At 42.3% G+C, this 26,401-nt stretch overlaps 1 protein-coding gene across 2 annotated transcripts in view; it reads right to left on the bottom strand.

The window, feature by feature from the left end:
* The window catches only part of ptpdc1a (protein tyrosine phosphatase domain containing 1a), a 29,475-nt gene extending 6,417 nt beyond the window's left edge, over positions 1-23,058 (bottom strand). For both annotated transcript variants that reach the window (XM_078249405.1, XM_078249407.1), the window contains exons 1-7: positions 22,858-23,058; positions 11,595-11,690; positions 8,766-8,937; positions 8,355-8,435; positions 7,021-7,139; positions 1,410-1,547; positions 219-1,327 (exon numbers count right to left, since the gene is read on the bottom strand). In XM_078249405.1, the coding sequence (XP_078105531.1) occupies positions 219-1,327; positions 1,410-1,547; positions 7,021-7,139; positions 8,355-8,435; positions 8,766-8,937; positions 11,595-11,682 (1,707 nt within the window). In that variant the 5' untranslated portion in view covers positions 11,683-11,690; positions 22,858-23,058. The remainder of the gene's footprint in view (positions 1-218; positions 1,328-1,409; positions 1,548-7,020; positions 7,140-8,354; positions 8,436-8,765; positions 8,938-11,594; positions 11,691-22,857) is intronic.
* Between the last annotated feature and the right edge of the window lie 3,343 nt (positions 23,059-26,401).

Below are 26,401 nucleotides of genomic sequence, written 5' to 3'. Positions count from 1 at the left end.
TGCCAGAAGGTGACATAGTGGCAAATGCCGGTTCAACTGGTTAGCATAAAATCTAACCGGTTTAGACTCGTACAACGGACTGGACCGGTGAAACTGGAAATCGACCCAACTCTAGATGATACTAGTGCAGAGACTCCAGACTAGAGTCCAGAATAACAGCACAGGAGTATTCATGCGACTACATGGTATATTTGAGAGTATTTGATGGGGTACACTACCTGCCACACTGAGACCTTGGAGGTGTAATCCTTGTCTGATAGGTTCATGGCCAGAGCTTTGGCCACCAGCAGGCATCTGCTCTCTGGGGAGAGCTCAGACTGGAGGGTGATGAAGGGAACCCCTCCGTCTGCTCCACATGCTGACACTTCCACATCTGGCGGCTCCTCACTGGTAAGCAGTTTGCTCTTGTTTGATAAGGCTGGCAGTGTGGCATCACAGTGAGATTTGTTTCCCTGCTCGGACAGATCTAAAGACAAACTCTGAAGCCCCTGATGTAGTGGCTTTTTTAATAAGGGGGATCCCGTGTCTTGCTTTGCTTCTGTATTGTGGCCCCGAATGCTGCTAATGATGTCCTGAAGAGAGAGGTCATAGAATCTGGGAGGGATACAGGCTGGAAGGCTACTGTGAGACAAGGAATGTTTGATCAGGCACCTGATTGGTTTGTTGCTCTTCAGATTTCCTAAATTGTGCTGCTGTGGTCCAAGTTGGTCAAGGACAGAATCGCTGTAACTGAGGCTCCTGTTTGTGGACAGGGAGGACTTCAGAGGGCTTTCTACATTCTGCTGCCTCCACAGAGGGTCAAGCTCATTGTCACTGGCGAGAGGTTGATCATGAGGAGGTCTGGACTGTAGAGCAGGTGGGCTGAGAGGATGAGATGAACAAGGTGGAACAGGAATCCCCTTCCCTCTCATCTCCTTCCCGAGCTGCTGAAGGGCCTGCTGGGACACGGTCTTCTCCACCTCGGCTGCGAGGTCGGGGATCTCCAGCCGTTCCTCCTCGATCACCACCTGACGGTTGGCTGCGATGTCGACGAGGAGTCTGCACACCAGCTGGACGATCTTTGGCACATTCTTCATCTGTCGAGCCTCGTAGCCATGCAGCAGGTGCCGCTGCCGGGTAAGGTACTGGGACAAGGTGACAGCACTTGCTTTGGGTTCTGCACAGGAGAAGACGCTTCGGAGAGGAACCAGGAACTGGGCGAACTCCCTGACACACAGCAGCTGGCCTCTGGTCTGGATGGAGTTGGGTCTCTTGGCTCGCACAAACAGGATGGCTTGGTCAGCGCTCATGCGGGACGTGAAAACCAAGTAACAAGCCAACAACACACCTGCATGATGAAAAATATGAATCTGATATCTTACAAGCATAAATGAGGATTTGAACAATGCCAAACTGCCCGTGTTACAAACCTGTTCTTCCAAGACCAGCATGGCAGTGGACAGCCATTTTCCCCTCTTGGACAGCAAATGACATGACTTTCACCATGTCAAGGATTGTAGTCAGAGATGCCACACCATAATCCTTCCACCCAAAGTTGTAGTAATAAACTGAAATACACAAAGCCAGAATAATTCAGAGCTGATCAATATCTACCTCAGAATTTGTTCAGTGATAATACATCACACTGCTCCCCACGCACGGGGAAATTATTTCAGATAAACTGGTATGAAAGGAATCTTCTCAACAACTTAAAACGAGTTATTTCGCAGTGTTTTCTGGTTTTTTAAGTGTTACTTAGCCGTGGATATTACATTTTTTTTTCCACTGTGTTGTTAGTTATTGCACACAGGCCTTAAATACACACACACATGATAAGGACCTATACATGCACTAATGAAGAGATGTCAGAGTTATCAGGCTGCCTATTATAGGCTGGGGGTTCTCCAGTTACCAGTCCACGCTCTGTACTTGGTCCGCAAGGGGGTTTGAACTGGTGACCCTCCAGTTCCCAAGCCAAGTCCCTACAGACTGAGCTACAACCACCCCTACACTGATTTGATTTGAGCATCAGAATAAAGACTGAGATGATAAATGTATTACAGTTATCTTAGAAGGTGGAACAAGACTTGCATTTCATATTTCTTTCTGCAGCCTTTTATCCTTCTTAATCTGACGGCATTCATTCACACTTGTGCCGCGTTGAACGTGACATGAAAATATTACAGGTTGACCTAGGAAGATTGCCGTCGTGACTTCTGCATAAAAGTGACTCGGGTGATTATTCAGATATAAGACTGGCCTGTGAAATTATATTAACATAGATGTTCATGTCTGAAAGGAGCTCCAAGAGAGTTGTACGTTTATTCAATATCTATACCGACAGCTTCTTTTTTTTGTGTTTAATGAAAGACAGCACTATTCAAAGTGCAGCTGATGCTTTGATAAGGTGACCTGGGTAAATATCTCAGGAGAGCTTGTTAGGAAGAGGAATCCAGATTGCCAACCTCCAGAGACACATGTGGAATCCCTCTGTAATTACTTGGTGACTAGCGATCACACAGACAGTCAAAACACAAAACATTGATGGTCTGAGGAAAATCTTAAATCTAGCTGAGTCCCTAATCCAATACCTGTTACTGCTACTCATTTGCATGTAGAATGGCAATATACAAATAAAATGTCTTCCACAGAAACTCGTTTACCACTATTCTCTCATCTTCATCTTGTACAAATCAGGGATGTATTGCAACACTTATTTATACATAAAGCCATGATTTAGTTGTAATGTAAATCAAATAATCATTATCAATCACAATCTCCAGTCACATGCAATCAGAGAGCAATCACGAATGTAAACACAGAAGTTAATGTCGCTAAGATTAATTCACCACAGACGGAAATCTGTTTGAGACGCATTTTCGCCAGAAGTTGAATCCGTCTCTCCAAAACAAACACCTAGGCTTTACTCCTTCCACAGTGTAACTACATGTTAGCATTCCCTTCAGGGTCTTTCTTGTGTGGCAATGGAAGCTGAAGTTGAAGTACAGTGGGGAGAACAAGTATTTGATACACTGCCAAAATTTTGCAGGTTTTCCTGCTTACAAAGCATGTAGAGGTCTGTAATTTTTATCATAGGTACACTTCAACTGTGAGAGACAGAATCTAAAACAAAAATCCAGAAAATCACATTGTATGATTTTTAAATAATTAATTAGCATTTTATTGCATGACATAAGTATTTGATCACCTACCAACCAGTAAGAATTCCGGCTCTCACAGACCTGTTAGTTTTTCTTTAAGAAGCCCTCCTGTTCTCCACTCATTACCTGTATTAACTGCACCTGTTTGAACTCATTACCTGTATAAAAGACACCTGTCCACACACTCAATCAAACAGACTCCAACCTCTCCACAATGGCCAAGACCAGAGAGCTGTGTAAAAACATTGGGGATACAATTGTAGACCTGCACAAGGCTGGGATGGGCTACAGGACAATAGGCAAGCAGCTTGGTGAGAAGGCAACAACTGTTGGCGCAATTATTAGAAAATGGAAGAAGTTCAAGATGATGGTCAATCTCCCTCGGTCTGGGGCTCCATGCAAGATCTCACCTCGTGGGGCATCAATGATCATGAGGAAGGTGAGGGATCAGCCCAGAACTACACGGCAGGACCTGGTCAATGACCTGAAGAGAGCTGGGACCACAGTCTCAAAGAAAACCATTAGTAACACACTACGCCGTCATGGATTAAAATCCTGCAGCGCACGCAAGGTCCCCCTGCTCAAGCCAGCGCATGTCCAGGCCCGTCTGAAGTTTGCCAATGACCATCTGGATGATCCAGAGGAGGAATGGGAGAAGGTCATGTGGTCTGATGAGACAAAAATAGAGCTTTTTGGTCTAAACTCCACTCGCCGTGTTTGGAGGAAGAAGAAGGATGAGTACAACCCCAAGAACACCATCCCAACCGTGAAGCATGGAGGTGGAAATATCATTCTTTGGGGATGCTTTTCTGCAAAAGGGACAGGACGACTGCACCGTATTGAGGGGAGGATGGATGGGGCCATGTATCGCGAGATCTTGGCCAACAACCTCCTTCCCTCAGTAAGAGCATTGAAGATGGGTCGTGGCTGGGTCTTCCAGCATGACAACGACCCGAAACACACAGCCAGGGCAACTAAGGAGTGGCTCCGTAAGAAGCATCTCAAGGTCCTGGAGTGACCTAGCCAGTCTCCAGACCTGAACCCAATAGAAAATCTTTGGAGGGAGCTGAAAGTCCGTATTGCCCAGCGATAGCCCCAAAACCTGAAGGATCTGGAGAAGGTCTGTATGGAGGAGTGGGCCAAAATCCCTGCTGCAGTGTGTGCAAACCTGGTCAAGAACTACAGGAAACGTATGATCTCTGTAATTGCAAACAAAGGTTTCTGTACCAAATATTAAGTTCTGCTTTTCTGATGTATCAAATACTTGTCATGCAATAAAATGCAAATGAATTACTTAAAAATCATACATCATATCACAATGTGATTTTCTGGATTTTTGTTTTAGATTCCGTCACTCACAGTTGAAGAGTACCTATGATAAAAATTACAGACTTCTACATGGTTTGTAAGTGGGAAAACCTGCAAAATCGGCAGTGTATCAAATACTTGTTCTCCCCACTGTATGCCCCGCAATGCCCTGAACTTCTACAACTATTATTTAGGGTCATAGTTCCACTATCTTTATTGTTACTATAACTGCCACTGTTCATCACTCCAACTGCTATAATTATTATGAATCATATTTCTCCATATCTGTATATCTGTATTAGTGTCTGTGTCCGAACCGGCAGCGGCAGATGGCGCCTACAAAGAGCCTGGGTCTGTCCGAGGTTTCTGCCTAAAGGAAGTTTCTCCTCACAACTGTTGCACCAAATGCTTGCTCATGGGAAATGTGTTGGGTCTTTGTAAATTATACTGTGTGGTCTAGACATAGACTGTAAACATGTCGGTTCGGCGAAGTGCTGCAAATGAGGAAGTGCCTTAAACCTGCATTCTATCTGAACTCCAGCAGGGGGCGACACGTACGGTTGCAAAAAGGAGGTCGGTTTCTGTAGAAGTCTATGAGAAAGTGACCCACTTCTCAATTGATTTACTACCTCAGTAAACATTTTCATGAGTTTATGGTCTCAATCGCTAGTTTTAAGTCTTCTGCAACACAGAATGATGTTCATTTTTTGATTTATGGTCTCGTTGATTTTAAAATCGGCGATAAAGCAGGGGGTGTTTTAGGGCGTGGCTATGATGCGAGTGTAAGCAGCTCCTCCCCCATGTCTAAAATCGTCACATCCACAACAAGGGTGGCTGCGCCCGTAACGGCAAACTCGATGACTCATAGCAGATCTCCACAAACCAATGGGTGACTTCTCTGCCAGTGCCAGAACAGGTTATTTTGCTGTTGCTATTGACACTTGTTTTGACCTTCTGGTACCCCCAGGTGCTGCCAATCAGGTGCCTGATTGGCACCTGATTTGCAGCACCTGTGAGCATGGGTCCTACTACTGTAAGTACAGCTACAGTCAGTAAGTGTCTGTTCCAACAATCGGCATGCCACGTTTGACTGATCTGGATAGGGCCCTTGCGATAGGGCAACTTCAAGCTGGTGTTCCGCAAAACCAAGTTGTGGCATTATTTGGAGTGAGCCCTAGTACCATCTCCAAACTGAAGGCCAAGTTCCATATAACGGGGGATGTCAAAGACAGGCCGCGAAATGGGCGTCCCAAGAAGACGACACCCCAAGAAGACCATTTCCTCACCCTGTCAGCACTTGGGTGCCGTAGGCTGTCTTCTACAGATTTGCAGTCAAGGTTTGCAGGACGATATGGCCGACGGCTCTCTGCCCAGACGATCCGGAACAGACTGCACGCAGCCAATCTCCGGTCTCATAGGGCTGCCAGGAGTCCTGCCATGACTGCCCTTCACCGTCAGGCCCGTTTGTGCTGGTGTCCGCAGCACGTGCACTGGAACCTGAACATGTGGAGGAATGTTATGTTCAGTTGCTGCATCGATAGAGTAACACCTTTTGGTTGAGACAGTGTGATGGTGTGGGGCGGCATCTCCCTCACTGGAAAAACGAGGCTTGTCATCATTGGAGGCAATCTCAATGCAGAGAGCTATAGAGATGAGATTCTGCAACCATATCTCCACAGTGTGGGACTGAACTCTATCCTCCAAGATGACAACGCTCTCCCCCACAGGGCGGGGTTTATCAGAGACTACCTCCAGAATGTGGGAGTGGAGAGGATGGAATGGCCTGCCAGCAGTCCTGACCTCAACCCCATTGCACACTTGTGGGATCAGCTTGGGCGTGCTGTTCGTGCCAGAGTGACCAACACAACTACGTTGGCTGACTTGCGACAAATACTGGTTGAAGAATGGGATGCCATCCCACAGCAGTGTGTGACCAGGCTGGTGACCAGCATGAGGAGGAGGTGCCAGGCTGTTGTGGCTGTGTATGGTTCTTCCACACACTACTGAGGCTCCTGTTTGTGAAATGAATAAATTGTTAAATTGCCAATATGTCTTGTTTCTTCAAACTTCAATCATCCAATCCACCAAACGAGTCAATGGCAGAATAAGCTGTTTGGCATTGGCAGAGAAGATTTCACAAATCTTTCATGGGCGCAACCCACATACTCAGCGCTGCTGCTCATCCCACAAATGCATGTTCCTTACAAATGGGGCACCATTTGAAAGGGAACTAAACAGGCTTTCCAACGGTATAAGATTTATTGCCAAAAAGCATTGTTACCACAGAGAAATAATCTACCAAACACAAATTTCCTTACTTTTTGTGCTAAGTTTACTCTGCCATTTCCATCATTCCAAAGTTTAATCAAAAACGTTTTTTTTACATATTTTTTGTATCCATGAATATAAATCACGAACCACAGTGAACACACAGAAGCTCTCCAACATATTTATATTTTTAGTGAGGAGCATGCTGTGCTCAAACGGCTCTGGGTATGCTATCATTCTGATTTGAGCACCGCCCCCCACCCCCACATTCTGCTTTATGATGGATCGATGGAAAGAGACTCACTGTTTGCCTCCATGAAGATTTCGGGTCGATAAGTGAAACCGCTCTCCTGCTCCAGCGGGTTGCCACAGCTGGCATGTTCTCCGGGCCTCTGCAGGTTAATGACCGTCTTCAAACCACAGCTGAGCACAGCAACAGGTCCATGTCAGTGAACAGAGCAACCCACAAGCCAACAGACAAGTCAACACATACAGGATCGAGCATAATGCGCTAATTTTTTTCAATTGTATTAATTGCATGCCGCCATTTATTAATTTATTTTCACTTCACTCGGCTTTGCGTCATGCCTAACAGGCTACTATTTTGCCGTACTTCCTCGTAACACATCCTGCTGCTGCAGGAATAGCAACGCGGATTTCGGTGCCTCATTCTGGTGCCACTGATATGCCTGCACTTCTCTCTGATGCTCTGAAACAGACGTTACAGGCAACAGAAACATTGCTGCACGTGACGCTAGTTAACACTATACTCGACAGCAGCTAACGTTAGCCTACCGCTAGCTAGTAGCTGGATTAAACCCAGTTAAAATGCTGACAGCTAACGCTAAACGGTGTAAAGTTTGTCTGTATTTCACTGTAGAGGATTCAACACCGGGATGTAACAATGTGCAGCTGCTGTTGTCGGAAAAACACAGACGGTGCGTTCAATGAAACTGGTAATTTACAGCCTCGTGGTGCATTCAAAGTTGTTGTTAAATGCCCTTTTCCCATCCGGTGGTTGTTTAGGTCATTCAACAGCTATTTACTAGTGAAATAAGTTATTGTTATAGTGATTACATTATTATTAAACATTTAATTTTGACGATATGGCCTTAGCAATAAACAAGCCGTTCTTTGATGTCGCCAACTGTTTAGTACACTTCTTTTTTTTTTTTTACTTTCTTAAAAAGTATCGGTTCAGGTACCGGTACCGTTTTAAAAGTACCGCTTTAGCACCGGTATCCAAACCAAACAATACCCAACCCTAATATTGACTCTAGATTCAAATGTGTGACTAGATTAAATATATAATAAACAAATACAAATCTTAAAATCAAGTTCATAAAGTCATTTTCTTTGCATTCATTTGATTCCCAATCAAGATACACTGGTAAGAATTGCTTTCCATTGTTAATATGTACTTAAAAACTGTTCTGAAATGCAAAATAATAGAATTTTAATCATGTAATAAAACATGCGATTAATCGCGATTAAGAAAATGGTAGAAAAATTAAGAAAATCGTTTGACAGCCCTAATTACAACACATCCAACTTTCATTTCACTGTTAGCCTAAATGTTAATACAGAATCAAATAAAAATATTAGATTCAAATGAGGTGTGAAAGGAGACTACTGTACCTTTGAAACTGTTCAATTATATTATATTTCTCTATGATTTCAGTTGAAGGCCTTGCCATAGCTAGCAAGTTGTCAGTAATCCTGTAAGTGGAGAATATGACAAATTAGGGGGAGTTGTGTTATATATAGCAAAACCATAAATAATAATGGTGAATTAGGCTTGTTTAGCAACTTAAACACAACTTTGAAGAGCTCAAGACACCAAAGACCCTGATGACACTAAAGCTCTCACTTCAATGATTCCTTTTTTTAAAACAGATCATAGTGCAAAAGAGAAAAAAAAAAGGAACAACGGCTTTTCATTCTACTGATGTGGACTTCAATGACCCACACTGACCGAGCACAGCACTAAGAGGAAAAGTAAGTGAACACTGAGGTCTGTATAAAAGGTACTGTAGCTGTAGGACGTACCAGGATGAGTAGAGTCCTTTGACGGCTTGTTCCTCATCACTCCAGCGAGAGGGGTTCTCATATTTACAGGCTTTCCCTCCACAGGCCATGGAGCACTGCATGTGACCGGGGATGACATGCCTCAGGGTCTCCCCCATCTTGGTGTACTTTGCTGTAGGGACCCTAGTACTGGCTAGTAAAAAAAAAAGAAAAAAATGAAACATAAGAACAATTTGACAATAGTGCATGCTTTCATTGCAGCTGAAGTCATCTTCAAAGCCCTAAATGCAAAATACTAGTTATTTCGTTATATCTCCTGATCTTGCATTCAGCAGAAGGGTGAGGCTGGTTCACGCTGACGGCTACCATGACTCTGTGGAAGGAGGAGGATTTCCAGGGCAGCGCTGCGTCTACGTTGTAGGACCTTCAGCAGGAGGTCCAAGGCCGAGTGCCTGCGGTTGTGCTTCCTCGCGCTGCCCGTCATCTCCCAAGCTAAAGTGTGTCGTCCTTGGTGCGGCTGCGTCTCGCAGTGCAGGCTGTGCTGCTGACTTCACTGCCGCATCTCTAAACTAACAAAAGCTCAACAGCTCTGAATTATCACACGACAATCACCCGTTGGCAAACCTCAAAAATCTGTTCATCAGCAGCATTGGAAGTGTCACCATGACAACCACCTCCAAAGCTGTCAGTGTGAGGTAGATGTGGGCGAAGGTTGTACACGCACACGCCCTTCTGACGGCCACATTCTGCTTTATGATGAAGGAGCTGATAGGAGGACATTTCACTAGAATTGTACCCTTAATTTAATTATTTAATACACACACACACACACACACACACACACAGACACACACACACCTGAGGCAGGCAGCTTGTAAATGAAAGAGGAAAATGCTGTACATCTGGTGGTGAACAGCAATTTAGGTTATGTTAATGATTCATTAATGATTAATCATTTTTGTATACTTGAATATCAAAAACAAAAGAGCGGTACCAATGGGAGACAAGGCTATCTTATTGTAATACCGACATTGTGCTTGAAGCCTGCTCAACCATTCAGCAGTCCAGTCACCATCAAACTGAAGCCAAGAGGTGGAATTATACTGCTGGCTCTGTGTGGCAGCAGCAGAGATGAGAAAGGGCAGCAGCAACAGGAAGCATGAGATGGCTGGCTGCACAAGTTATGGCCACAATGGTGTTCGGCTGGATAGGTGAAAAGGTCAAACTAATTTTACCGAACAATTACGTTTTGCTTTAGAAATGCGGCAAACATGTGTAGAAGCGCTGTCAAAATATTATATATGTATAACGATTCCGATCCTAGGTACTTGTCTGCTCCACGCACAAGCACCGACAGCGAGAGATGGTTTAGCGCGGCATCACGTGTCATCACCCAGTATTAAAGGGATGGTTCGGAGTAATTTCACCCTAGGGTCCTTTGCACCATGACCTCGACCCCTCCCCCCCCAGAAGCTTTTTTTCCTTGGCCTAACATTGGGCGAGTTAGCGCTATCAGACGAACGGCTTAGTGCAGGCGCTAATGGAACCAAAGGTGCATCTCGTAAATTACCCCACTAATAATGGTACCAAACTTCTACAGTAGTACAAATAGGTTCTGTACTCATACAATGAGGCATTGGAAAGTTGTATAAGTACACCAGGAGTTTATTTAAATAACACTTGCCTGATGGCTTTGGTCTCTACGAACAGCCGGCGGTGAGACGGCAGTAAGACGAGTGCTTAGGGACCTTCTACAAACTACAACACCGAAAAGAGATACAACAAAAATATTTATTAATTTAACTTATGTTTTTTTTTTTTTAAAGTAAGTGCTGTAGTACAACTAGCAGGAGACAAGTTACAATTGATGTAAGTTTGGAGACACTACCTTATTTAATCATTCAATTCAGCACGATTACATTTTTTTTTTTTTCGATTGACAGCCCTAGTTATAACCAATTGTATTCATCATTTATACCCATCATTTTATATGTTACTTACTGTTACAGAGGTTTTAGGTTGTTGATTGATTTTCAATTATATTATATCGAGACAATTATGATCAGGTTTTCTTTTCCCCTTTGTTTTTATTGAGTAAAATATGTTAATTGAAATTGTTGTCTACAGATATATTGTGTATTTTGTTTTTTCATCCATCAAGCATCAATTCTAAAGGAAACTGACTCTAAAAGAGACACATTGTCAGGGGTCCAGACCACACCTATTTGAATCTTTTCCTGATGGAAAAGATATGGGAGAACTGTTTACATGAACAACTTCATCTCAGAATGCATTATGAAGAAATTGTTAAAAAAAAAAAAAAAGATATGAAAAAATGCAAAAGATGCAATTGCCTCATAGATAACTATCGGGGTTATGTCTTTTTAAGAGACGCGGTCCGTCACATCCATGAAGTCTTATTCACAAGTCTTAACACTAATCATTACACCAGGATCAATACTGGTATTTTCTTTTATTGATGGAAATGGAGTGGATGGGCGTTTCTTAACCTGTAACGTTATTATGCATACTTAAGCAATAATTCTTGTAAGATAATATATTTGCTGTCAAATCTGAAGTATACTATAAAATATAATAATACATATAATATATAATAACAAATCTCATAGCAAATAAATCACTTTTGGTTGTTTCACATGAAAGATTACAAAATGCCACCCTGTCACCCTTGTAATACATTTTGTCTTCAACACTTTTAACAAAGCAATTATCTTCACTGAATCAAACCATTTCAAGTGTACACAGTCGTGTGCCGTTGCTTTGCAAGTAACGTCATATCAAATCAAGCAGCTTCTCTTGGGTAGTATTTGTGTTGCAGAGCTCTCCTACCTGTCTCCATCTCTGTGCTGATCTCTCCACTGCAAGCTCCACTCCTGGGGTAAGGCAGGTCACTCAGTATGCTGACACCAGCTGCCATGACAGGAGCTGAAATGTGTGAATAAACATTGTGTGACAAAGGCAGATGGAAAAAAAAATAGACAAGAAAAAACTGCTTACAAGCAGAAGCTTTGGTTGTGCTGATAACGCAAACAGTAACAAGGTGCACACACAAATGAGATATGAGGAGCGTGAGCAGCGTTGCCTGGCAGGATAACCCAGGGGTGAGAGGGAAATGTGCAAAGTGAGCCGCCATGTCGGCAGCTCATGTGTCAGTCTGATCACTGCACCTCTGGGAGCAGGCGGCCAGGGCCTGGGGACAACAGTGGGAGCTAGGAGCACATCCAAGATCCAAGGTGCTTAGTTACAAACCACACTGTGAGATCAGCAGCACCCGGCAAATGAGCATCATCACACTCAGCTACAACACCATTTCAATAGGTTTTGAGTAACCAGTTGGAATACTTCAGACTGTATGTTAAGCAACTTCCTCCTATTTCATTGGGCTGATGCCACACTTCCACATCCACCTGCAATTGTGCAGCTTCAGGGCAATACTTCTTGACTTGCACATCTGATTTATGTAGCCTGATATCAGAGTTGTGTCACACAGATCTCACAGAGTGTCAATTTAACTCGGGGACCAACCGTTTCTCACGTTACACCCAAAGACCTAATGGGCTTCATCACTGTAGTGAAATTCTGCACCGTTACAGCTCCTCACAGTGGTCCATTAACAATTGAGCAGGGTCACTGTACTTCACATGCTAACTTTTTGATGGGCAAATGATTCCTTGACCCTTTTCTTTTTCCTTCCTCTTGCATAAAGTCGATTAGGATGGCTTAATCAAAGAGTGTATGAGGTCAAGTTCACTACTAATGCCTGAGTGTAATGTGCAAAGCTACAACCTGTGTGTGTTAGAGGTGTTGAAATGAATAAAATAATCGATGAATAATCGACCGGGCCATAATCGATTATTTCGGTTTACAATTTAATGCAGGCCTAACAACATTTCTGTTTACATATTCTGTTATGTTTTGCACATTCAGGAAGTTTATTTAGTATTAGAGCACAACAGAATGTTTTGTTTTTGAAGCTTTAAAAGCTAGAAATTAAATATCCTATATGGCTTTAATAGAAAAATGTATTAGAAGCATCGTGATGCATTGAGATATCGAATCAAATCGCTGACGTGATAATCGTAATCGAAAGATCAGTGAAGATTCACACCTCTAGTGCGTATGCGTGTATGTGTGTGTGTGTGTGTGTTTCTCACATGATCTTAAAAAACATCACATTTTTTTAGGGGAGGACCCCCACAACCACAGCCCTCCAGAAACCTTAACCTCAACAATAAATAATTCCATTAAAGTGACATACTATTATGTGTAGCAACTCTGAAACAAGTAGCCTAAAAACGTCATGTTAAATAGGCCTTTTTCACAGCACTCATTTGGACGTACAGTCATGGTAGGAAAAGCACAGGTGTTACTAATAACAATAACAATGGCTCTGCTCTAGTCAGGTGTCCTAGTGAGCCATGACAGTGTAACAGTGAGTCAGCAGGACCCTGAAACTGATGTAGCTAAAAGGAACTCAGCCATCAGTCATTTTATATTTATGTACTTCCGTGCTTTTCCTACTGTGACATTTCAAAAATGTCCCGGCCTATTGATTTGTTGAATGAAATAGACTTTTGAAGAACTTTAAGGGGGGTACCAAATTCCACAACAACGTTTCTGACTGATAAAAATGTGCAAACCAGTGATTAAAGTTTACTTCAAAGTCAACTTCAAAAGTAAATGTATCTTCTCAATTTTAAATTTAGTAGACATTTAGGTATACTCAACATTGATCAATACTCTGAAAATGAATCAGCAGTACAGCACATCATTCAAATCAATGTATTAACAATGTAGGTCACATACTGTAGTACACTGGTGCTCATAAGTTTAGGAACCCATGCTAAAGTTGACTAAAAAGAGGAATTAAAAAAAAAATCATCTTTTGGAAATTGATCTTAATGCCTTAATTAAAAAAGAAAAAGGAAAAATCCAATCTTTAAGGACACCAATTTTCTTTGTGAATGAATAATGTATCATAAATAAATAAATGTTCATCCTTAAAATACAGGGGGCATAAGTAAGTACACCTCTATGTTAAATTCCCATAGAGGCAGACAGATTATTATTTTTAAAGGCCAGTTATTTCATGGATCCAGGATACTATGCATCTTGATAAAGTCCCCTTGGCCTTTGGAATTAAAATAGCCCCACATCATCACATACCCTTCACCATACCTAGAGATTGGCATGGGGTACTTTCCATAAAATCATCTCTCAATGCAAATCAAACCAGCTATTAGGCTAACTGAAAAAAAGCCATGCCAATCTCTAGGTATGGTGAAGGGTATGTGATGATGTGGGGCTATTTTAATTCCAAAGGCCAAGGGAACTTTATCAGGATGCATAGTATCCTGGATCCATGAAATAACTGGCCTTTAAAAATAAACATCTGCCTGCCTCTATGGGAATTTAACATAGGGGTGTACTTACTTATGCCCCCTGTATTTTAAGGAAGAACATTTATTTATTTACGATACATTATTCATTCACAAAGAAAATTGGTTTCCTTAAAGGTTGGATTTTTCCTCATTTTATTTTTAATTAAGGCATTAAGATCAATTTCCTAAAGACGATTTTTGTATTCCTCTTTTTAGTCAACTTTAGCATGGGTTCATAAACTTATGAGCAACACTGTATCAGCCACAGGGGCTTTTAATCTGCAAAATATTCTTTGAGGTCAATACGTAGACATTAACTGATCGATCAAACCACCTAAAGTATTTTTTTACATGACGTAGGAATGTTAATGCCAGTGGTTTCTATTATTTAAGGGCCTATACATGAACTAGAAGGGAACTAAGAGAGCGCAGACCCAGCCCAGGGCCTGACAACATAAGTAGCTGTCTGCTCACCTCCTGTTCAGAACAATTAGCCCCCCCATCTTCCACTACATTTTTCAGTTGTCACTCAACCAGCACAGGGTGGCAAAAAGCTGGAAACAGTCAATAGTTATCCTGGTGGCCAAAAACAATCCTCCAAAGGTTTTTAATGATTTTAAGCCTGTTGCTCTGACTTCCCTTGTCATGAAATCTTTTGAAAAAACTGTTGAAAAGAGAACTTGCCACCAAAACTGAGTACCTGCTTGACCCATTACAGTTTGTGTATAGGACTGGGCGAGAGGTAGAAGATGCTACCAGCACTCTGCTAAACCTTAGTCTTTAAACATCTGGAAGGCAGCAAAACGCACGCCAGGCTGCTATTCGTGGATTTCTCGTCTGCTTTTAATACAATCCAACCCCACATTTTAATCGATAAACTCATTCAGGGAACCGGAAGGTAACGCAGTGTGAGAGTGTGGCGGGAGAGAAGACAGACGGAGGAAAACAGTATTATTTCGAGAAAAATGTTGTACTAGTTGCTTAGTTTTTTGTTTCTTATTAGCCCCCTGGTAGCCTTTAGTCTCTAGAAAGAGCCAGCATCTACGCAAATCTACGTACTTGTGCGTGGAGGACCGCACATTTTCTACGAGTAGTAAACATTAGCTTCAGGTTAACGCCAGCTCCATGGCTACCTCCACACCTGGCGAGTCCCCATTTCCCCACAGGATTTCCTCGTTGCTTGAAAAAGCAAACAAAGAAGAAGTTCGCCGGCTCCCAGAGGACTTAAAAACCAAAGATGCCTTGTTAACAGCCTACCTGGACGTTGCTCAAAATCAATCGCTCCAAATCACAACTCTCTCGGCGGCTTTCCAGGATACTGCGCTTTGGGACCCATCCACCTGCCCACATCCATCTTCTTGCTCGACACCGACCATCAGGCTATCCTGGACTAAAGTGGTTCGCGGCCGAAAGAGAGCCTTGGGTAGGGCTCCATCGCCTCCTGCCCTCAGCCTCTCCAGTCGCTTCAATGCCCTGTCGAAGCCGAATGTTCCCCTGGTAACGGCCGATATGGTTACCCAGGCTCGCCTGGCTTCAAAGCCGACTGACCAGCTGTCGTCACAGGAGAGGACCACTGCCTCGCGGCGAAAACTTCTGAGGGATGCGGTAGTCAGACGGCCTCCCTTGCCTGAACCGGCCAAAGGACAACGTTCCTCAAAAACAATCTCGCCCACCGAATGGAAAGCAATATTCCGCTTCTTTTCCTTGTCCATCTGAAACCGATACTGCCCGTTTTGTTCCTGCCACCGGCCATTCATGCCCCCCTACTCCTCGTCCGCTCTTCCTCCCAACCACAATAATTATTGGTGACTCCATCACCCGGGATATGCGGTTTTTTAATGCTGTCACACAATGCTTTCCTGGAGCCAAAGTTGCAGACATCCTGGCTAAAGCTGTGGACCTGATACCCTCACTCCCGACCTCTATTGAACGCATCGTGGTCCATTGTGGCCATAACGACACGTCCTATCAGCAGAGTGAGCGCACAAAGAAAGACTTTGGTACTCATTGAAGCTTTAAAAAGCACTGGGAAGAAGATTTTTATTTTGGGCCCACTTACATCTCAAGGTCGCGGAGTATGCCTTTTTAGCAGACTACTCATCCTCAACACCTGGCTCCAGCTTACATGCAACATCCACAAGATAGGTTTTATTGAAAATTTTAATCCGTTTTAAAATTCCCAACCCCCAAACTCGCATTAAAACAAATCTCACGAAAACTTGAAAGTAAATGGCGTTCCTCCAAATTGGAAGAATCTCGTTTAGTTAGGCAAGACATTATGAAAACATATAGGAAGGCCCTCAGAAATGCCAGATCAGACTATTACTCATCATTGATAGAAGAAAATAAGAACAACCCAAGGTTTCTTTTCAGCACTGTTGCCAGGCTGACTGATAGCCACAGCTCTACTGAGCCATCTATTCCCCTAGCTCTTAGTAGTGACGACTTCATGAGTTTCTTTAATGATAAAATCATAACAATTATGGATGGAATTCATCACCTTTTGCCCTTAACTTCTAACGGTTCACCTTTGAATGCAGGAGTGCTAGAAAGAACGACAGGACCTGACATACTTAGACTGCTTTTTTCCTATAGACCTTCAACAATTAATGCTAAAGGTCTCTTCAGCAAAGCCATCTACCTGTCTATTAGACCCCATCCCAACGAGGCTACTTAAAGAAGCGTTATCTGTGGTCAACACTTCATTACTAGATATGATCAATATGTCTTTATTAACAGGTTATGTACCGCAGTCATTTAAAGTAGCTGTGATAAAACCTCTTCTGAAAAAACCCACCCTCGATCCTGAGCCAACTATAGACCTATATCTAACCTTCCCTTTCTCTCCAAGATCCTTGAGAAAGTAGTCGCTAATCAGTTATGTGACTTTTTACATAGGAATAGTCTATTTGAGGACTTTCAGTCAGGATTTAGAAAGCATCATAGCACAGAGACGGCACTGGTGAAAATTACTAACGACCTTCTAATTGCTGCTGACAAAGGACTTGTCTCCATACTTGTCTTATTGGATCTTAGTGCTGCATTCGACACTATTGACCATACCATCCTTTTACAGAGACTGGAACATTTAGTTGGCATTAAAGGAATCGCAATAAGCTGGTTTAAGTCCTATTTCTCTGATCGATCTCAATTTGTCAATATCAACAATAAATCCTCCAAGTACGCTAAAGTTAGCCATGGCGTTCCTCAAGGCTCAGTGCTTGGACCAATTCTTTTCTCCTTGTATATGCTTCCTCTAGGCAATATTATTAGGAAACACTCAATTAACTTTCACTGTTATGCGGATGACACCCAATTATACTTATCAATTAAGCCAGACGAAACCAGTCAGTTAACCAAACTTCAAGTATGAATTAGAGATATCAAATCATGGATGACCTACAATTTCCTGATGTTAAACTCAAAACAAAACTGAAGTTATTGTGCTGGGCCCTAAACACCTCCGAACATCATTATCCCCAAGATATAATTACTCTAGATGGCACTGCCATGGCCTCCAGCACTACTGTCAGAAATCTAGGAGTTATTTTTGATCAGGATATATCCTTTAACGCCCACTTAAAACAAACCTCTAGAACAGCCTTTTTTCACCTCCGTAACATTGCCAAAATTAGGAACATCTTGTCTCAAAACGATGCTGAAAAACTAGTCCATGCATTTGTTACTTCCAGGCTGGACTACTGTAATTCCCCATTATCAGGATGCTCAAATAAAACTCTTAGGACTCTCCAGCTGATCCAGAATGCTGCAGCGCGTGTTCTGACAAGAACTAAGAAAAGAGATCATATTTCTCCTATATTAGCTTCTCTGCATTGGCTTCCTGTGAAATCCAGGATTGAATTTAAAATCCTTCTCCTGACCTACAAAGCTCTAAATGGTCAAGCACCATCATATCTTGAAGAGCTTATAGTACCTTATTGTCCCACTAGAGCACTGCGCTCCCAGAATGCAGAGTTACTTGTGGTTCCTAGAGTCTCTAAAAGTAGAATGGGAGCCAGAGCATTTAGCTATCAGGCTCCTCTCCTGTGGAACCAGCTCCCAGTCTGGGTTCGGGAGGCAGACACCGTCACCACCTTTAAGAGTAAACTTAAAACTCTCCTCTTCGATAAAGCTTATAGTTAGGGAGTGAGGAGTTGCAGCGTTCACCTAGACCGGCGGGGGAAGGTGTGTAGCCACAGTCATGACGCACCGCCTCCCTATCTTGGCTTCTCTTCATAGAAAGCTTACTATATTTAGGGTATGAGGAGTTGCAGCGTTCGCCTAGACGGTCCTGCCCTGCGCCCTGCTGTGACCTATTACACCCTGCTACGCACTGCAATGCCCGGCTTCGACTTGCTCTGTCCGGCCAACGCCCTGTCAAGCCCTGTTATACCCTGCTGTGCTCTACGACACCACGAACTATTATAACTATTACAATATCTTTATTGTGACTATTACTGCCATTGTTCATCATACCCCCAACCGGCAGCGTCAGACACCGCCTACCAAGTCTGAGTCTGTCCGAGGTTTCTTCCTAAAAGGGAGTTTTTCCTTGCCACTGTCGCACTTACGCATTCATGCATGCTCTTGGGGGAATCACTGGAATTGTTGGGTCCTTGTAAATTATAGAGTGTGGTCTAGACCTACTCTATCTGTAAAGTGTCCTGAGATAATTCCTGTTATGATTTGACACTATACATAAAATTGAAATTGAAATTGAATTAAGAACATTAGATTTTAATATAGCGGGCTGGATCCTTGATTTTATTAACTAACAGAACTCAGAGAGTGAGGGTGAATGGATGTGATTCAGGAGAATTAAGCCCATCTTCAGGGTCCCCTCAGGGCTGCGTCCTTTCTCCGCTACTCTGTATTCTCTATACTAATAACTGTCGCAGCCGTTGCGACAGCGGATTCATTTTAAAGTCTTCTTCATGCTGGTGAAAACAGCCATGGTCCTGTTGTTGATGAGTTCGTACAGTGGTATGACAGTTCATTCCTTCAACAGAATGTAAGAAAAACTAAGGACAAGAGTATTGATTTTAGGCACAAGCCATAAACCCCTGAGAGTAGTCTCATTAAAGGTAGACTTTGTAGATAACTACAAGTCCCTGGGGAATTTTATTGATGACAAGCTGAATTTTAACTATAACAGTGAGATGCTATGTATAAAGGGCCAGCAACGTTTGTTATCTCAGTTTCATGTTGACAAGACCCTCATGATCCTATTTTACAGATGTCATATCGAGTCCATTTGAACCTTTTCTTAAATCTGTTGGTACAGGAACCTCAGCATCAAGGCCAAACACACACTATCCAGGATAGTGAAAGTGAGCAGCAAGATCTTGGGGGTACAGCAGAGATGCTAACTGATTTGTTCAACAGACAAATAGGGAGGAAGGCTGAAGCCATTCTGTCCGACAGCGATCACCAGAATTTCAGATTTTGCCTTCTGGCTCTAGGTTCAGATTCCCTGTGAGTAACAGGTACAAGCCCTCCTTCACCCCCACAGCCATTTCACTTGTAAACTTGGTCTGGGGGAGGAGGTAGTAACCTCTCAATTCCAACGTGACATCATGACTTTGCGTGAACATACACGCCACTTGGCGTGTTATCTGTACGCATTTTGAGCTATCCACGTGTATGTCTACGCCGTATACAGCGGACAGGTTGGGTTTAGGAAAAGAAGAACGGGACGGTTGGGTTTAGGAAATCAATAACAGGATGCAGGACAACAACGGAACGTTTGGGTTTAGTAAAAGAAGAACGGGACGGTTGGGTTTAGTAAAAGAAGAAAGCGACGGTTGGGTTTAGGAAACGTGAAACGCAGGACACGATCCCCGGTCTCCGGGGTGAAAGTCCTGCGTTGTCTGACCCATCCACCACCCCAACCAACGTCCCTATGCGGATTTTCGGACTTTCATACTACTCGCTACCGTTCTTTTCTCAGGAGAACTTGGCGTAAATTGACACGCAATCGCAAGGTAAGTCAACGGAGGCCAAACGGCGTTGATAAACACGCTAAAAAGCGATTATGCGTCTTGATAACACGCCAATAATGGCATACGAATTGGCGCGTCATACATACGCCACTTATTGAGATCAGTCTGCTCAATTCACTTGGCAAAGTGTGTAGTTTAGTTAGCGATATGATGTGGTTTGTGTGGACGGTGACGATGGTGGTGATAATGATGATGATGAGGATAATGATGAAAATGATGTCTATGCTGCTGATGGGGACAATTTGTGTTACAATGGAAGAGATGTTGGTCATGTATTCGAACAGGTCTGGTCACTTTATTGTGGGTATTTGTGGCTGTGTCCTCATTCTGCCACTTTTTAGATGTTATTGTTGCTGTGCTTTGTACACATGGAAATGTCAAAGTCGGTCACCAGTGACTATTGTTGATCTTCTAGCCCACTGGTACTCGGGTAATAAATAAATAAAAAGGTCACATTTATGTCACTATGCCTCTCCTGTTAGTAAGTAGTCCTGAGTAAGGCTTCTGTAGTCTATGAATCATTGATGGTGTACAGTTAAAACCTGTATTTTTCCATCCACAATTGTGTTGGGACTTCTTTTGCACTGTAATCCACACTTCTTGTTACAAACTAACATGGCACCAAAACCTGGTATGACACTGGTTGAAGTGTTTCCAACATGACAGCCGGAAAGAAGCCTAATCCAATCCGTTCAGCAGTCTGTCCTGCTGGAGCCTGACACCACTTGGCATTGTTTATAGGAAGCTCTTGATAACAAGCTTGTAAACGATCAGGTGCTCTTGGTGACCGAAGTGACGTACGTGCATCAAATATTAACAATTATATGAAACTGAGCTAATAAAGTGCCTACAAATAAATCTCTTTACTCAACCACAGCTGTGCAATAACCCTGGAACACCAAGAATCTGCCTTTAAAGTAAATGATATATCTTAAAGTGTTAAAAACATAGTTTAAACACGAAAAGTTAAATATTTGCCAAAAATACACCGTCATATCCACCTACCTCAGATATATAAGCAACCCGTTTTATTAATAATTCATTATTTATTCCAGCACCATTTGCACTTTAGCATTGCGCTATTGTCTGACTGTTTACAGTCCTTAAAGAGCCGTTTGTTTACATGTGTATGTAACGTTTTTGTGTGCATGTGTAAATAGATAGATAGATAGATAGATAGAATTTTAGTAGTTCAGTAGCTTAGACAACCATAATACAACAAACACACATATATCTCACATACATAAAAATCACTCACAGAAACGTAACGAGTTAACCATTTGTGAAGTGATTACAAAGGTCTGGTATGGACTGACCATGTGATGCAATGACCATGATAAGGTGCTATGGTAGAGTGTGTGCAATGGTGGTAGTGCAAAAGTGAACAGCTAACGCTAAACGGTGTAAAGTTTGACTGTGTTTTACTGTAGAGGATTCAACTCCGGTATGTAACAATCTGCAGCTGCCGTCGGAGAAACAACACAGACGGTGCGTTCAATGAAACTGGTAAACTACAGCTTCGTGGTGCATTTGAAGTTATTGTAAATGTCCTTTTCCCATCTGGTGGTTGTTTTTGTCGTTCAACAGCAATTTACTAGTGAAATAAATTATTGTTATTGTTATACATTATTATTAAATCATTTAATTTTGACCATATGGCCTTAGCAATAAACAAGCCGTTCTTTAATGTCACCAACTGTTGTTTAGTACCCTTTTTTTTTCTTGTTTTACTTTCTTAAAAAGTATCGGTTCAGGCACCGTTAATTATGTATGCGATTAATTTCGATTAATTAATCACAGAGTATGTAATTAATTAGATTAAAAATGTTAATTGATTGACAGCCCTAATTATTATTATTATTATTATTATTAAATATTAACTATGACTATGAAAAGACAAGAATGTAAACATAATAGAATTGCTTGACAAACAGGAAAATAAACGATATACTTTAAGAACAATATATAACAGGGAATAAGTTATAAGATGTAGATGTTATGACCACAGTCCAGATTGTGTAGGAGGGCTAATAAAGCATATAAGACAGTCAGGTGTACAGCAGACAAAGTGATATAATGGTAGGGGCTGGGAGAGACAGGCTCATGCTGAAAAGTCAATTTCTCCCCTCCCCCTTTCTCCCGTAATGTATACACTTTTTAATATACAAACTTATATCTGTACACATTGACGTTAGTCAAATGTTTATGTTTGCTTCTTTCCTTGTTTTTAGCCATGTCCATTTCTGTGTAACGTTACTTTGAGAGCAACAAAAAGCCGGAGTCAAAATCCCTGTGTATGTCCACACTGTCTGATAGCAAGTTTCACGAATCTGGCGGTGTCTTCAGCAGAGGCTGTTGATGAGCATGCAGCCATGCATGTGCAGGCCACTACAGTCAGCGAACAAGCATCTGTCTGTCTGTCTGTCCGTACCTGTCGGTTAACGTCAGCTCTCTTATTAATGTTAATGAGCCTAACGTTAAAGCTCACTGACACTGCATTAGTAACGTTAGTATTGTGGCACAGGCAGACGGACGTTAAGTTAACTTCTTGAGTGTTGTGTAGGTGTAACGTTGGCTGTACAGTAACGTTAACGTGCCTGGTGCTGATGCTGCAACCTAACGTTAGCTAATTAGCTTAATGTAGCTAACGTACAGCATTTAGCTAGGTTAAGTGAAGCTAGCATAGTGGCTAGAGAAGGCCTAGCTTACCGTTATCCTGTAGTCTGAGTCCGGAGCTGTCTTTACAATATCTGACATAGTCGATTCATCTCTCTGAGTCCATGGTTGTTTTATGGCTGACACGTAGCAAACCCGTGTTTTTCTCTAGCCACATCATTTGGTCCGCTAAGTGCAGCTAGCTCACAAGCTAACTTAGCAACCTGACGACGTGTTGTCATGTAGAATGGTCCAGTGACGTCATGGGACTACGACGTAATGAGGCTACAGACACCTCTAAAATTCTTCTGATTTCACCACAGACTGAGAGTTTTCTACCACAACAAAGTGCCGAAAGCCTGTATTTACTGAGCTATGTTCTGTCACAGTCCTGTAACAGTTCTATCTGTATTTCTTTTTTCTTGTTTTTCTGTTCTTTCGTAAAAAAATAAATAAAAAATGTGTTAATTTTAAAATCCCAGTAATTCATAATTACAGTTTATAATGACCTTATCTTGTGCTAAACTACATTTTATTTGGTTCTTGGTCATCATGTAGTATTGTCCAATGGCAATCACATTAGGAATATACTGTAGCCTATGTAGTTTACTTGACATTGTTTTTTGTGTGTTTAGTGGTATGATTGAAATCCACGCTGAGGTAAATTCTTTTCAAAGAAAACAATTGTTTCCTTATTTTCAAAATAACCAGTGCTCAGTCTGCGACTACTAACATTATTGCTTCTGTGACAACTGGCTGACACAAGATCCCTGAGAAAAGAGACTGAGTATATCTTGTTCTGGAATCCTCTGGTGCAGCCTAGTGGCTGTTTATTAAGAAAAAAGAAGACTTAATAGTTGTCACATACAATCATACAGTACAATGTAGTGAAATGAAATCTCTGCATTTAGCCCATCCTAAGCATTAGGAGCAGTCCACATACAGCATCCGCGGAGCAACTCTGAGTTCTGTGTCTTGCTCAAGGACATTTTATTACATTAATATATTATAATTTATTATTATCTTGTATAACACAATATTTGATGACTATATTTCTGCAATGTTTGAACAATATTGATCAAAGTATGGATCAAGGGCGTAACTTTGGGTTCAACATTGGGGGGGGTTGAGATCTCCACCCAGGGCTGTAGTATAGTATTTTAATAATAAAATAGCCCCAGATCATCACATAGCCTTCACCATACCTAGAGATTGGCATGGGGTACTTTCCATAAAATCATCTCTCAATGCAAATCAAACCAGCTATTAGGCTAACTGAAATACAACCATGCCAATCTCTAGGTATGGTGAAGGGTATGTGATAATGTGGGGCTATTTTAATTCCAAAGGCCAAGGGAACTTTATCAGGATGCATAGTATCCTGGATCCATGAAATAACTGACCTTTAAAAATAAACATCTGCCTGCCTCTATGGGAATTTAACATAGGGGTGTACTGACTTATGCCCCCTGTATTTTAAGGAAGAACATTTATTTATTTACGATACATTACTCATTCACAAAGAAAATTTGGTGTCCTTAAAGGTTGGATTTTTCCTCATTTTTTTAATTAAGGCATTAAGATCAATTTCCTAAAGATGATTTTTTTTATTCCTCTTTTTAGTCAACTATAGCATGGGTGTCCTAATTTGTTCACATGACTGTATATATATATATATATATATATATATATATATATATATATATATATATTTTTTTTTTTTTTTTCAACACACCTATGAATTAATGAAGACACTAAGACAACCCTTTTGAACCCTTTTTTCTGCCGTCAAACTAGCAAAAGTGGATTTGGACAAGCCCTAAACACGCCAGCGCAATGCACTTCACGCCGTGCGCTTAGATCGTTAAAATAGTGCCCAAGGAGTATCTATGGTGTCATCTATGCAATACATGGATAGCTATCTAACAACCTTGGAAGAGCTTGGAAATATGCTAAAAAAAATATATTGATGAGATTCATCAAATGATGACTCAGCTTGGAGCTTCAATGTGAGCATTTGCCCACTGACTGGACAGTACTGCCTCTTCCTGCAATTCCATCACTTCTGCTAAGACCTTTACCCATGCTTCTCCAGCCCAATATAACCCTCCTCCTCACGAGCATGACCGTTCTTGCCAAGTCGTTAGGTCTTTAGTGGAGGAACTTTGCCGCTGCGTGTTGCAACATGAGTCCCAGGCCACACATTCCCAACATGGCCATCAGTATCCACCTGCTCCAAGCCATGAATCCTTCCTTCCACCACCTAGATCCAAGCTGCCTACACCAGAACAAAGGCTACAATATTGCAACCTAGTTCTATAACCACAGGCATAGCCCTCTACTGGAATATGGGTATTACTCTCTTACGACCCCAAGCAAGCATTGACCCACTGAAAATTTGCATGAACATAACCAGCCAATCAGGACGTGCCTTCATGAATATGTGCGGACACCAAAGTATATAGGGCTGCACACACAGCTGCCTGCTATCCTACGCCCTCTTCATAGCATAGCGTCATAGGAGCAGCAGGGGCCCTAGGTAGAGGGGGGCTTATAGAACAAGGGTTACAATATTGTAACCTTCGTTCTAACTCACACAGGCTTTGTTCATTACTGGATTCTATGGGTACAGTGAGTGGAGCCAGATGAATGAACGCCCTGTAGCGACCTGCAGGCTAGTCGCCACAGCCCTCCTACTTCATCATAACCTAAGGTGCCACAGTGGAGAAGTAAGGGTCCCCAGCCAACCCAGGTAGTAAGCAACTGAACTGGGTAGAGCCATGGCCTAACCTTGCAGGGGTCGAAATACTGTAGGGCTGTGTGTCTGACACAGTTGTCTGCAGCACAGGGGCCCCACAAGGAACAGTTCTGGCCCCGTTCCTATTCACCCTCTACACTGCAGACACCTATGACTCAGGAAACTGCCACCTACAAAAGTTCTCTGATGACTCAGCAGTTGTTGGCCTCATCGCAGATGTGTATAGAGTAGCCTACAGAGAACAAAGACTTTGTGGAATGGTGCCAGCGGAACCGCCTCCAGATCAATGCTGGGAAAACCAAGGAGCTGGTGGTGGATTTCCGCAGGAGCAAACACTCTCCACCTCTACCGGTGAACACCCTGGGTACGGACATCGATATGGTTAAATCAAATAAGTACCTGGGTGTTCACCTGAACAAGAAACTGGACTGGACTGACAACACCAGAGCACTTTACAAAAAAAGGCCAGAGCAGACTGTATCTGCTGAGGAGACGCAGGTCTTTTGGGGTGCAGGGGGCACTATTGAGGACATTCTATGACTCTGTGGTGGAATCAGCCATTCTCTATGGAGTGGTCTGCTGGGGCAGTGGCATTGCTGTGGCAGACAGGAAAAGACTGGACAGGCTGATTAAGAAGGCCAGCTCTGTTCTTAAGACACCACTTTGAATAATAATTTGCATCTTTGTATATTCTTACCACAAATATATTCGATTAACATTTTTTAGAATGACACATACTCCTCCCTCATTAATAAGATTCAGAATCTATGAATGTGCAAATATTGTTAATTTTAAAAGTATAACTGTTGGAGACAACATGTGTCTTCTGAAAAGTCTATT

The sequence above is a fragment of the Sander vitreus genome, chromosome 4, assembly GCF_031162955.1.
Source record: "Sander vitreus isolate 19-12246 chromosome 4, sanVit1, whole genome shotgun sequence".
NCBI classification, from domain to species: Eukaryota; Metazoa; Chordata; class Actinopteri; order Perciformes; family Percidae; genus Sander; species Sander vitreus.
Note: the sequence above shows the minus strand (reverse complement) of the source record. Positions and strands in the feature narration are given on the sequence as shown.